At 53.3% G+C, this 13,136-nt stretch overlaps 1 protein-coding gene and 1 long non-coding RNA gene across 7 annotated transcripts in view; one reads left to right on the top strand and one right to left on the bottom strand.

The window, feature by feature from the left end:
- Positions 1–6,115, bottom strand: part of LOC135322140 (uncharacterized) — a 31,022-nt gene extending 24,907 nt beyond the window's left edge. The window contains exon 1 of the long non-coding RNA XR_010382498.1: positions 5,590–6,115. This is a non-coding gene — a long non-coding RNA (uncharacterized LOC135322140). The remainder of the gene's footprint in view (positions 1–5,589) is intronic.
- Positions 6,116–6,251: 136 nt separating this feature from the next.
- LOC116152185 (zinc finger protein 547-like) lies at positions 6,252–13,086 on the top strand. 6 transcript variants are annotated; one of them, XM_064489917.1, is made up of 5 exons: positions 6,252–6,790; positions 7,936–7,977; positions 10,066–10,192; positions 10,913–11,540; positions 12,535–13,086. In XM_064489917.1, the coding sequence occupies exons 1-5, from the start codon at positions 6,752–6,754 to the stop codon at positions 12,623–12,625; spliced, it is 927 nt and encodes a 308-aa protein (XP_064345987.1). In that variant the 5' UTR covers positions 6,252–6,751; the 3' UTR covers positions 12,626–13,086. The 6 variants fall into 6 exon arrangements, with proteins under 6 accessions (XP_064345987.1, XP_064345982.1, XP_064345984.1 ...); XM_064489912.1 differs by having other exon boundaries at positions 10,913–13,086; XM_064489914.1 differs by having other exon boundaries at positions 7,577–7,977; positions 10,913–13,086.
- The last annotated feature ends 50 nt before the right edge of the window (positions 13,087–13,136 follow it).

Below are 13,136 nucleotides of genomic sequence, written 5' to 3'. Positions count from 1 at the left end.
CCACCTTCAGAGCAAGGTGTTTCTGTTGGAGCATCACTGGCCAGGACCCCAAAGCTGGGTCCTGTGGAGCCCAGGGTGAGGAGGACACTGGGAGGGACGAGTGGCCCCATCACAAACGTGTGTCAGACACACTCACGAGTAAGTCCATGAGACTGCTGATGGCACTAGGGCCCACAGCCAGCAAGGAGGCCTGCTGCGCGGGGCTCGGCCTGGGAAGCTCATGTGATAGGAGAGCCCTGACAACAAGTAAGGACACAAGGAGGGGGTGCAGTGTAGGGAGGATGAGAAGGGTCCCCAACTCACTCCTCTGCAAATGGCTTTCCACAAGGCTGTGGCTGCTGGTAAGAAAGGAGCACTGTGATGAAGGTTGTGTCTGGACCCAGAAATGTCTGATTGTGACATAGGAGCCAGTGTCCAAGGACTGTTTAAAGATATGTGCAAAGGAGGGTCTAGCTCAGTGGTAGAGCATATGCTTAGCATGCATAAGGTCCTGGGTTCAATCCCCAGTACCGCCACTAAAAAGTAAAATAAGATAAAAAATTAATTAGAAAATACATAAAGAAACCTAATTACCCCCCCAAAAAAAGATACGTGCAAATGTCACAATACTTTTTTTTTAACATACTATTTTTTTTAAAGCTTTGTGTTTTGTTTTGGGTGGGAAGGTAATTAGTTTGATTGACTGATTGATTGATTGAACCCAGGACCTTGTGCATGCTAAGCACACACTCTACCACTGAGCTCTACCCTCCCCCAAATGTCCCAGTATCTTAAGTGTGGGTCAAATGTTGAGAGCACAGCACAGGGTGCAGTAAAAGGGAACAGAGAAGAGGTGGAGGCTGCAAATGTCAGGGGAGCCGGGGACTGCAAGATTAGAAATGACAGGGGGAAAGAAAAGGTAGAAATGAAGTGTGACCACTGTCTCTAGCATCACCCAATGGTGGACACTGGCCTGGTTTCCAGTGCGACTTGAAGCCATCTTTGCAACACACCCTCTCCCAGCTCTCAAGCTCCAGAGCCACTTTCTGTGGGCGCTCAGGGAGTAATGCCCATCCTATGCCCCCAGGCCCCTCCCTCTTCCTCTCAGGGAGCACCTAGAGGGACCTGGCACAGACCAAGCAAGATGAAACCCAGGGAAAAGGGGTGGGCGGCATGCCCCCGCAAGTGAGCCGACATGTGACCACTCACATTCTATAATCCAAGAACTCCACAGGAGGGTCCGGTAGAATCAATGGTCTCTCCAAGTAGGAACCATGTATCTCTGGCACAGGCAGGCCCCGAAAACAGTCAACAAGAAGGGTGAAGGCCTCCATGCACTGAACAGAGTAACTCAACCAGAGACAGGCAAGGGATGGGGCTGCCTGGGGGGAGGCAGCACAGTGCATGCAGCCTGGGAATGGCTCCCACACACATGCTAGGAAACCAAGGAAGGGAGTCTTACCCACAGCCTGGATGTGGGAAAGATAGAGGGAAAGAACAGAGCAAAGCCCAGGACACTGGGGCTGGTGTGAGGGCCTTCTCCAGTGAGGCTGTAAGTGCAAAGCTCTCCAGCATCTCCACTTGGTAGTACCGGCTTCTCTGAGCCTCATCCAGGAGCCCCCACTCCTCCTGGGAGGAAAGTATAGCCACATCTGTAAAAACCACAAGTCCCTGCCAAAATGGGGACGTTTCAATCAACATGCAGCTCCTCTCTCTGGGACCATCAGTCTTTCCCCCACACTTCCCTTCCCTCCCCACCCTCCACCCCCACTTCCCAAATGCGGAAGAGACACAAGGTCCAGAGGAACCAGCACCTCTCTTTCCTTATTTCCACTCACCACTGTGTCCAGAACACAATAAAAATGAGTTGGGGGAGGGCGAAGAAAAGCACCATCTAATCTCTGGGTTTGGACGCTCCCCGATAGGACGCAGGCTCTACTCCGACTTCATCAGTGTCCTAAGGTCCCCAGATCTGCCTCTCAGATAACGGAACCTGAACTCACTTCCTCCCTGAGGCACCCGGTGTCAGGGCCTGGGGCGGCACAGTCCCCCTCCTCACCTGCACAGCAGTCTTGGACTGAATCTCTCTGCAGCTCTGGTCCTTCTTCTTTTGCAACCCAGGTACTGAGAGCCACCAGCCCAACATGCCACTGTGCACGTGGAATCCAGGTGGGGCTTTGCAAATGGAAACAGAATCCTCTTTTGACCCAGAACGTCCAAGTTCCCCAGCACCAGAGAGCACCAAGGTCTTTTTGTGATTCTCCCCATGTGGCCCTGTCCCCCATGTCACACTCACCCTCCAAAGCTGACACTAGGACCTCATGACTAGTAGCCCTCCACCACGTCTTCTCATGCTGCCCATAAGCAGTCTAGACAGCCTCTCTCCACCTGACCCTCATTCAAAGCCCAGTGACCCGGAACTCCCCACCCTACCCGAGAACTAGCAATACTCCCAACTGATCCTTTTTCACCTAAATTAACCTACTAGCCTGAATTAAACAGTACAGACCAGACCAAGAATCACCACCAGACACAGGTGAGTCCAAAGTGGGGTGGTGTGCCCTGCTGACACGTGTAGTGAGTCTACCATGTGACCTCCTCATGGAGATGCTTCGATGTCTATCTCAGGTCCGCAGCCCCCTTGGACGCCTTTCAGGCTCCTTTACCCTTATCCCCTCAGACATTCTGTTTCCTCATCTGTCTCCATGACAACCCCCCCATCATCTGCCAGCAGAGACACACACCTCGGCATCCTCCTCCCCACTCCTGCCACCAGAACCTAACGAAGCCACCTGATGCACAGCTGTCTGCAACCTGAACGTATCTCCCAGTTCCACAGCTATACTTCTGCTGCCGCCAGGGCACTTCTGCCCGGAGTCTCTGGATCACATGTGATGAGACCTGACTCTTCCCACTCCCTCTGAAAATCCCTCCCACTGCTGCCGTCCCAGTCTCACCTGACATAACGTCTATCCTTCCAACAGAAGCCAGAAACCTGGGGCCACCTCTGACCCCCCTTCCATCCCAGCTCCCAGCTCCCACACTCTCCACATCACTGAGCGTGGGCAGGTCTGTTCAGAACACAAATGGAAGGCCACCTTGCCTCTCCCTCCACAGCCATGACACTTGTCCAGCTACTGCCAACTCTCACCTGCACGGCCATGGTCACTTCCTCCCACGTTGTCTGGCCTCCGCCTTCTCTTCCACAGTATCTCCCGCAGCTAGACACAGCCTGTTACAATCTGGGTCAAATACCCAGCTGCTCGCTCCAAACCTTCCCTAGCTCCTAATTCACTCAGATTCTCAGGCTGTCACTTTAGACCTGTAACAATGTGCCCCTACCCACCAGTCACTCTCCCACCCACCCCATGTTCCTACCACATATAACAGACTTGCAGTTCCCTCAATTTTCGAGCTCAGTCTCACCTCCAGTTGTCTGAACATTCTGGATCCTGTGCCCAGAACACCCTTCCACATCTTACTCCAACGGCTGTCAGTCACAGGAATGGCTCCATAAAACCTGAGGTGAGTTTCAGACCCTAGGCCTTGGTGAAACCACAGGGACTTCAGACCCAAGGAAGTGAGTACAGGTGAACAATCTCAGGACACCAAATTCTTTATGGGGGAGCGGCAAAACCTTCAGAGTGATAACTGGGTTGGAGGAAGGTCTGGCACATCCCTGATCCACCTGTAAGTGTCCATAAGCACCTCTGAAAACTACAGGGGAGCCTGTGGGAAGAGGGGGTCATGAGAAATGGGCACCCACGGGAGGATTCTAATAGGTCTGAGCTGGACCACCACCCCTACCCTGCCCTGGAGCAAAATGGTCACAGCCTGATGGTTGATACTCAGTTTCTGTGGTCTCAGTGTCACTGTTATCAGCTGTGTGAGTCTGCTTAAAGACTGAAATTCCCTGAGCCTCAACTCCTTCAGCGTAAAATGGGGGCAATGGTTTTGATCTGATAGGGCTGATGAAAGTGTTAAACTTCAGAGCCACGTGTCAGCTGTAATGATCCACAGGATTCACAATTTTTTGTTTTCAGTGCATATGAAGGGGTTGGGTTTTGAAAATGTGGGTTTGCATTATTTCAGCTTTTTAAGGTTTTCAGAGAATGTGATATATAACACTCTACTTAATTTGCTAATACCTAGACTATTAAAAAATAATATAGGTAAACTGACATTTCAATTTTTATAGTGTTCCCATGTTTAATTCATAGAACATCTTCATTTCTAATTGTCCCTCTATATGAATATACTTAGAAAAATATTGGTTAACTGATGTTTTAATCGGTTTTTCACACCTTCTGAATTTAATGAGTTTTAGGGAGAGTTGAGCAGGCAGGTCAGCTACCTTTCCTTTTCGCAAACAAGCCTGTTTTCTGTTCACAGCCGATCCCTGTAAGTGTGCCTGCAGGAGCCCCGTGACTGGAGTGCATTTGTTCCTCTTGTCCTGAGGTGTGGAGGTGAGTCAGCAGTGTTCTTGTCTGGAACCAGTCTGATCCACAGACCTGGCTACTTATCTGTCCCACAGGGACTGTCCTCCAGGAGCAGAGATGACCTGCAGGGCTGAGAGTCTACACTGTCTCATCCCTTCTTCATCCAGGCCAGGCACTCACCACATCCAGGCATCTTTTCCTACAGACACAAGCCAGAATGCTGCCTCTGCCGGGTATGTTACTTTATGGGGGGAACATGAGGGATGATGAAACCCCCAGGCCCAAACTCGAAGTCTCCGCCCTCCTGGGACTCACTACAGGGCCCATCAGAAGTAACAACCTTAAGACTCGCCCTCCTCAATCTGATCCTCAGGTCATGCCCTGGTCCACTCTGAACTATATACTCCTTTAACAGCTTCAACCCAGCCCCTTCCCGAGCATGCACACCTTTATGTACACATACTCATGCGGCGTCTCCATCTTGAGATACCTTGAAATCACACATCCAAAATCCAACTCATTATCTTCTCTCTGAAACCTGACCTCTGTGCTTGCTTCCCCGTCTCCACTCTTTCAGATATTCAGGGGAAAAACAAAACAAAACCGTGAGATGGTCCCTCAAGCGCTCCTTCTGCTCACAGCTATACAAGATGCATCAGAAAGTCCAGTAGGCTCTATCGAGGAGATCTGTGCAGAATCTCTTCACCCTTCCCCTGTGCCGCCACCACCCCGGCCGGCCCCTACCACAGTCTCCTGGGGTCTGTGGCGGGGGTCTCCTCAGCAGGCTCCGTGCCTCCATTCGCATCCTGGGTTTCCCACGTTTAAACTGCTAACTCCGCACACGGTTCTCCCGTCCCCACGCCCTTCACAGCCTCCCACGGATTCCCGCTGCTGGGGCGGCCGTTTCAGGGGAGGCACCTCCTCCCTTCCCCCGGTCCCCGATACAAGACATCCCAGGTTTCCATGAGGCTGCCCACCGCGTAGCACCCGCGAGCCTCCCACAGGCGGCCCCGGGGGAACTCCCTCCCACACTCCTTCCCACCTGATGGAAGGACGACCCCTCCAAGGCCGCCCTCCGCTCTGGACACGGGGGTGACCGGCAGGAATTGAGCGGTCGCCCCTCCGTCAGCACCTGGACTCGGGGGTGGGGGCCCGGGGACGCAGCACCCACCTGAGCGGGGCTCATCCAGCTGGTGGGAAGCGCGGGGAGAGGCGGCGAGCGGGGCAGGAAAGAGGGCACCGCCGTCACTCCAGGCTCAGGGAGCCTCAAGGCCGCCTCTGGGCAGGGGCGACAACGCCCGCCCTCGCCGGCTCCATTCACTTCGGTCCCCACTCAGGACTCAACACCCTGAAAACCGCGGAAAGAACCCAAAAACAACGCAAACGCCGCATCCACAAATAGCTGCCGGAAGTCCCGCCCTACACGGCGCGGGCGCGGGAAAACGTCCCAGAGTTGAGCCTTCATTGGCCGCGCGGTGACGGCGGCGATGACCGAGCCAATGAAAGCGTAGAAGCGGGACGCACACCGCACATCGTCGGCGGGCGGGACTTCCGCTGCCCTTTCCGGTCTTTTGGTGGCTCTTTGGGTGTTCGCGAGTTCAGTACTTCAGTGTCGCTTGGCGGGCGACGAGCTGAGGGAGTGAAATAGCGGCAAGAGGGGCTCCAGGGTGAACCCGGCTCGGGGGGGGGGGTGCTGCGTCCTCGGGCCCCACCCGGCCAAGTCCCACCCGAGTCCAGGTGCTGACGGAGGGGCGCCCGCTCAGTTCCTGCCGGTCACCCCCGTGTCCAGAGCAGAGGGCGGCCCTGGAGGGGTCGCCCTTCCAGCGGGTGGGAAGGGGTGCGGGAGGGAGCTCCCCCGGGGCCGCCTGTGCGAGGCTCGCGGGTGCAACGCGGTGGGCAGCGCCGGGGACCCGGGGATGGGAGGAGGTGTGTCCCCTGAAACGGCCGCTCCAGCAGCGGGAATCCGTGGGAGGCTGTGAAGGGCGTGGGGACGGGAGAACCGTGTGCGGAGTTAGCAGTTTAAACGTGGGAAACCCAGGATGCGAATGGAGGCAGGGAGCGTGGTGAGCAGACCCCCGCCAAGGACCCCAGGAGAGTGTGGGAGGCGGCGGGACGCGGGAAGTGTGAAGAGATTCTGGAAAAACATCAAGGTGGAGCAAACGGGATTTTCTGCTGCATAAAATATGGTTGTAAGCGAAAGTAGGTCGTTAACCACCGTCCAAACCTTTTTTGCCTGAACATCTGAAAAAGTACGTAGATGGGAAAGTCAATGCAAAGAGCAGGTTCCCAGGGGAAGATCATGAGTGTATTTGGACGTGACGTTCTTGAGATGGATGCAGATGGACGTGTCACCAAATGGAGATGGCATGTGTGTAGGTGAACATCAAGTCTGGAGGGAGAGGAAGGGGGCAAGGTTGGAGATATCAAAGGAGTGGAGGGTGTGGACTCCACCAGGGAGCCTGTGGGGAGCAGATTGGGGAGGGAGCCTTTAGATTGTTCCCAGAGATGGCCCTGTGGTGAGGGAGGGGAGGGCTGAGGGTAGGAGGGCAGGACCTGAGGGGCGGGTGTTGGCATCCCTGATGCTCCCTCCAGCAGAGAGCAGGGCTGACCTAGGAGGGATTCTGGCCTGTCTGTAGAAAGGGAGGCCCGGGTGGGCTAAGGAGCTTCCCTTCAGTGGGGCCTGCAGCGTGTGCTGCTGTGGGGTCCACGGTCAGGGCCACTCCTGAGGGAACCAGGGAAAGGGCAGCCAGGCTGGTGCAGCCACTGCGTCCTAGACCAGGACACTGCCGCCTCCCCTCCACCCCTCAGGGTGAGAGGGATGATCCACCCTCAGTCAAGGGCTCCCAGCAAGCTCCCTTCTGAGGACTGTTTAGTGGGTGGGCCTGGTTGCTGAGTGGACTAACAGCTGACCTGCCTGCATGGCCCCTCTCTCTCTGACTCGTTAACTTAAGAATGTATAAAAGTTTCATTAACTTAAACACGAATTAACCAATATTCCTCTAAACTTGTACACGCAGGTAGGCAATTAGAAATTAGCCTATTCACTCAGTTAAATTTCTGCAAACACTTCATAATTGGCTTGGCATTGATCAGCCTCTAGGTATTTGCTTACAGTGCCAAATTTCTTCTATGACATCCTCTGAAATCTTAAAAAGTAGTAAAGATGAAGACCCCAGATTTCAAAACTACCACTTCATTTGCACTGAAAAGACGTACAGAACTGTTGATCCTGTGGACGGTCCTAGTGGATACATGGTGTGGACCCTTTACATCAGGTACCAGTACAAGCCCTGTGAGGGTGGAAGCATTCTCATCCCCATAAGCATTTTCTTTCCCTGAGGCTCAGGGAGGCTCAGTCCTTCTCCAGGGTCACCCAGCTGGTAAGAGGCAGTATGCATTTCTGAGGAACTGCGCTTAGACTGTCGGGCTGAGAACCAAGCATGGCAGGGGTTGTGGTCCAGCTCAGGGGAGGGATCCTACCATGTTCCCCATTTCTCATGGCTTCCTTCTTCCCCAGGGACCCACAGCAGTTGCAGAAATGCTTATGGACCCTGTGCAGGTGAGTGGAGGGGTCCCACCCATCCCAGCTGTCACCCTGATGGTTTTGTCATCCTGACATATGTGCCACCAGGTAGTGTCCCAGGACATCTATCCCTTCTTCCTGTCCTCCATCCAAAGACCATGTACCTTCATCAGGCCCAGGATCCTGTATTTAATCTCAGGTGACGGAGCAGTTCCATTTCTGACAACTGGTGGGATAGGGTGTGACAGGAGTCTGGACTACAGGATGCAGAGTGTTCAGACAGGGACGGGTGAGACTGAGCCAGGACATTCAGGGAACTGCAGGCCTCTGTTATATGTGGTGGGAATGGGGAGCTGGGATAGGTGTTCACAGGCATCAGGCCTGAATGATTTCCTGAGGTCCTGAGCCTCTAATGAGGTGGGTGTGTGGAAGGGAAAGTCTGAAGCAGAGGCAGAAGGTGCTGTGATCAGATTTTAAAAGGCTCCCTCTGACTGCCAAGTGGGAGAAAGCCCCGGCCAGGAGTGGGGGTGACTGAAGGCAGGGATATCGGGGGGAGATTTCCTGCCACGATCCAGGTGAGTGTTGGGGTGGCTACACCAGCAGGGTAGCTGGTGCGATGGAGTGGCTGGTTTCTGATTGTGTTCTTAACTGGAGCTGCCCCTGTTTTATGTAATGGAGTGAGGGACTGAAGGAGGTGGGCCAGCGGGAAGAATCAGAGATGACCCAGGTCATCGGCCTTGCTAGGAAGGACAGATTCTTCATCACTTAAAATGGAGGAAGTCCGCTGTTGGAGGGGTTTTCAATGGAAGAGGAAGAGTCCGTTTCTGTCCATGTCACAAAGGTTCCAGAGGCTCCCAAGGAGAGATGCCGGGTGGGGAGGACAGTGTACCTCAGCTTCAGGTGAGGACAGAGGAAGGTGCTGGCAGCTCATGGGACAGCCGGTGTGATGCAGACCAGGGGGAGGGCAGAGGGGACATGAGGTCTCACACAGGAAGGGTGACTGAGGATGAAGGAGAAGCAGGGCCAGGTGGGGAGACCCTCAAAGCAGGGCCTGGAGCCCACCCTGGTCTCAGGGACTTGGGGGTTCAGGGCAGGACTGGGCTGGGTGCCTTTGCCATTCCCTGCCTGGGTTCCCTGTGCACAGGGCCCTGTGAGGAGTGAAGGAAGTACCTGTGGTGTGGGCTGGGGTGTCTGCGGAGTTGTCACTGTGGAGGGGTCAGAGTCGTGAGGAGGGTGCAGGCCTAGAAGTGACATGTGGGTGAGGAGGAGTGTGAATGGTTGTCCTGGGCCTGGGCACTGGGCACCTAAGGACCAGGACAAGTCTGAGTTTGGTTGTCTGAGGGTCCACATATGGGGGACCCCGGGGAAACGGCTAAGAGAGGAGCCGGGCACTGCAGGCAGGTCCACAGCCTGGACAGTGGTTTTCCGCTCCCTCCCCCACGTGTTCTATTCCACATGCTGGACACGGTGACCAGTGGTGATGAGGAGAGCTGGCACTGGTGCCCGGGACCTGGTGTAGCTGACGGTGGGACGTCTGGGCGGAGCAGGAGCCGGGTAGGTGTGTAGGGCGAGGATAGAAGGTCCCAGAAACGGAGGTGCATGAGTGATTGTACCAGAGGATTGTAACTTGTGGAGGTGAGTGAGTGGAGACACGGAGAGGCCCGTGCCATTGAAGGGCAGTTTTATTACTTGGGTTTCCTGAGAGGAGAGGCACAGGGCCACGTGGGGAAGCACTCGATTCATTGGGAGCATAAACACGAGCAAAGGGAAACCAGTGGTCAGAGCCTTTACTGGGCTTTCCAGGGAGAAGCAGGGAGGGTTGGACGAAAAGTTTAGGGATGGCTCGTTTGCACAGTTGTCCTGTCCTGGGGTGTGGGGCCGTCCCTCGCTGTCTGGTACCTGGCCTGGCTGATTTAGGGCCGGGAAATACTGACGTGCTGTGTGAGAGTTCCTTAAGGAACTGGTTCAGGGTATGGGCTCTGGGTTACAAGGGAGATATAAACAAATTGTGGCCCGTACTAAAGCCCTGTAATTAACGGATGGCAAACAGATAAACACAGAATCCACAAAAACAGAGTTAAAGCAAGAAGCTGCTCACGAGCCAAACTCTTGCAATTTTGGCAGGGCCGTGTGGTCTTTGAGGACGTGGCCATATTTTTCTCCCAGGAGGAGTGGGGCCTCCTTGATGAAGCTCAGAGACACCTGTACCATGCTGTGATGACGGAGAACTTGGCGCTTCTGTCCTCCCTGGGTAAGGTCCCCACACTCACCCCGCGTCCTGGGCTGGCTCTGTTCTTCCCCTTTTCCTGGGGGCACTCCTGACCATGTTTGCTGAGACCACGGGTCCTGCTTCCTGTCCTGGTTTCCTGGCACGTGTGTTGTTGGGGCCGGGGCCAGGGCCGGGGCCGGGGCCAGGGCCAGGGCCAGGGCCGGGCTGTGTGTACAAGTCATTGCTCTCTTCAAGCAGCCCTGGCCCCGTTATTGTGTGAATGTTTGCATACCGCTGAAATTCGTATGTTGAAAACCTCATGCCCAAGGTATCAGGAGATGGGGCCTTTGAGGGTGTTCAGGTCATGGGGGCAGAACTGTCATGAATGTGGTTAATGCCCTTATAAAAGGGACCCCACAGAGCTTTCTAGCTCCTTCCACTGTGTCAGGGCCCAGTGAGAAGTCTGTGACCCAGAAGAGTGTGGACTGATGTCTGGGTGCCATCCTCCAGGACTGTGAGAAGTACGTTCGTGCTGTTTATAAGCCACTTGTGGTGTTTTGTTACTGCACCCTGAATGGACTAAGGCAGTGCCTCTCCCTGCTGTCCTGACCTGTCCATCAGGACTCTCATCATGGGAGCTACCCCAGCCATCTCTGCACAGCAGGCCTCCCTCACTGGCTCTGGTCCTGGGTGTGTCCTTCTGATGGGGCCACCCTTCCACCACGATTGTCACATCCTTCACCAGAACTTCTCTGCTTACAGGTTGTTGGCTTGGAGCCCAGGGTGAGGAGGTACCTTCTGAGCAAGGTGTTTCTGTTGGAGTGTCAGAGGTCAGGACACCAAAGCTGGGTCCGTCCACCAGCAAGGCCCTGCCGTGTGAGATGTGTGACCCAGTCTCCAAAGACCTTTTGCCTGAGTACAACACTGATCAAGGGCTGTATGTTTGTGGAGTGAACCTTTCCCAGCACCAAAAGGGGCAGATGAGAGACAACCTTTCCAGAAGAGATGAGGGGAGGGCTTCACTCCTGAGCAACAGCAGCGAGCCCACGGCAGAGAGGACGTGGACGTGCAGCGGAGGCCGGAAGGAGTTCCACGGCAGCACAGGGCCCATCTGGCAGCTTGCCCCGCACAGTGTGGGGAAGCCACGGAGCAACACTGAGGGCAGGGAGGCCACTGACAGTGGGCAAAGCAATTACAAGTGCGCTCAATGTGGGAAGGCCTTCAGGCAAAAACAGACACTTGTGCACCAGAAAATCCACACGGGTGTAAGGACTTATGAGTGCAGCAAATGCGAGGAATTCTTCAAGTACAATGCCAGCTTCATAAAACATCAGAGACTTCACAATGGAGAAAGGCCTTATGAGTGCAGTGAATGTGGGAAAGCGTTCAGGTACGTCTCCACACTCCTTAGACACTGGAGAGCTCACACTGTGGGAAGGCCTTATAAGTGCAATGAATGTGGGAAATTCTTTAGGTATAACTCCACACTCACTAAGCACCAGAGAGTTCACACTGGAGAAAGGCCTTATGAGTGCAGCTTGTGTGGGGAATTCTTCAGGTACAACTCCAACCTCATGAAACACTGGAGGAATCACACTGGAGAGAGGCCTTACAACTGCAGCGAGTGTGGGAAAGCCTTTAGCCACAAGCATATTCTTGTGGAGCATCAGAAAGTCCATACTGGAGAAAGACCGTATGAGTGCAGCAAATGTCAGAAGGCCTTCATTAGGAAGTCCCACCTCGTTCATCACCAGAAAGTCCACACTGAAGCCAGTGTGAGTGCCCTTAATGTGGGGAATTCTTTAGATACAACTCCAACCTCTGAGCAGAGAATTCACGGCGGTAAAGACCTTACGAGTTCAGGGAATATGGTAAATTCTTTGGGTACTACTACAAGCTCCTGACGCTGGAGAAGCACCTTATGAGTTGATCTCAGAATCAGCCTTATGACCATATGAGGACAGAAAGTATGGGAAATTGTTTGGTACAGCTTCCCACTCATTAGACATCAGGAGTTTGCACTGGAGGAAGGCCTTCTGAGTGCAGTGGATATAAGTCTTTGGGTGGAACCTCAGGCCCATTACACATGAGGGATTTCACAGTAGGGAAAGGCCTTACAAGTGCAGCAAAAATGGGCACATGTCCAATCACCACTTCCACCACATTCAGCACCAAAAAGTTCACACCAGTGGGAGTGCTGCAAATGGGGGAAGACTTCAGCAAAATGGATGCTCTCAGCTATCCCTAGGAAGAACTCTAATATAGTGTCATTTTGTTTGTTTGTTTTTACATTTTTGATGGTGGTAAAATACATATAAGAAAGTTTACCCTCTATCTTTTTAATTTTACAGTTAGTGTGTTTAAAAATTCATATATTTGTGCAGCTCACCTCCAGAGTTCTCATCTTGCAGAAATGAAACTAAAGCCACTAAACAACAACTCTTCCTGCTCCCTCCCTACCAGACCTGTCTCTGAATTTGATTGCTCTGGACACTTGGCGAAGTTGCATTCATACATTTTCCATCTCTTTTCCACTAGCCTGTGGGAAGAGAAGCATCTGTCGGTATTTCCTTCTGTTCTAGCAGGAGTCAGGGCTCACCCACCCGAGACACAGGGAGGGCTGCTGGTGGGGTCAGTGCTATTCTGCTAGATGTTAACGATATTTATACAGGAGATCTAGATTTTATGGAATCTTTATTAGCAGCTTTATTGAGGTAATAATGAACATTAAGCTGCATTTATGAAAAGGGTAAAATGTATTTTCACATATGTCTGCATAATGGGACCACCGGCAAAGTCATGACAATGAACATGTCCCTTAGAGTCTCCACTGGCCCCTTTGTATACTGTCTCCCTCCCTAGCCAATCTGCCTTCTCTAGGTAGAAATTGTAGTTTGTAGTTTCTAGAACTTTTTATAAATGGAATCCTACAATTACTCTTGTATGGTTGCTTTCACTAAGTGCGTATGTATAGTTTTAGTTTAAT

Source organism: Camelus dromedarius, chromosome 9 (genome assembly GCF_036321535.1).
Source record: "Camelus dromedarius isolate mCamDro1 chromosome 9, mCamDro1.pat, whole genome shotgun sequence".
Taxonomy (NCBI): Eukaryota; Metazoa; Chordata; class Mammalia; order Artiodactyla; family Camelidae; genus Camelus; species Camelus dromedarius.
The sequence above is the reverse complement of the archived record's forward strand: the minus strand, read 5'-3'. Positions and strand labels throughout refer to the sequence as shown.

Excerpts from the sequence above, each read along its gene's own strand:
- LOC116152185 (XM_064489912.1), top strand. The coding sequence starts at position 6,752 with ATGCAGATGGACGTGTCACCAAATGGAGATGGCATGTGT. Across the intron at positions 6,791-7,935 it reads CAAATGGAGATGGCATGTGT|GGACCCACAGCAGTTGCAGA; the intron begins GTAGGTGAACAT and ends CTTCTTCCCCAG. Across the intron at positions 10,193-10,912 it reads GGCGCTTCTGTCCTCCCTGG|GTTGTTGGCTTGGAGCCCAG; the intron begins GTAAGGTCCCCA and ends CTCTGCTTACAG.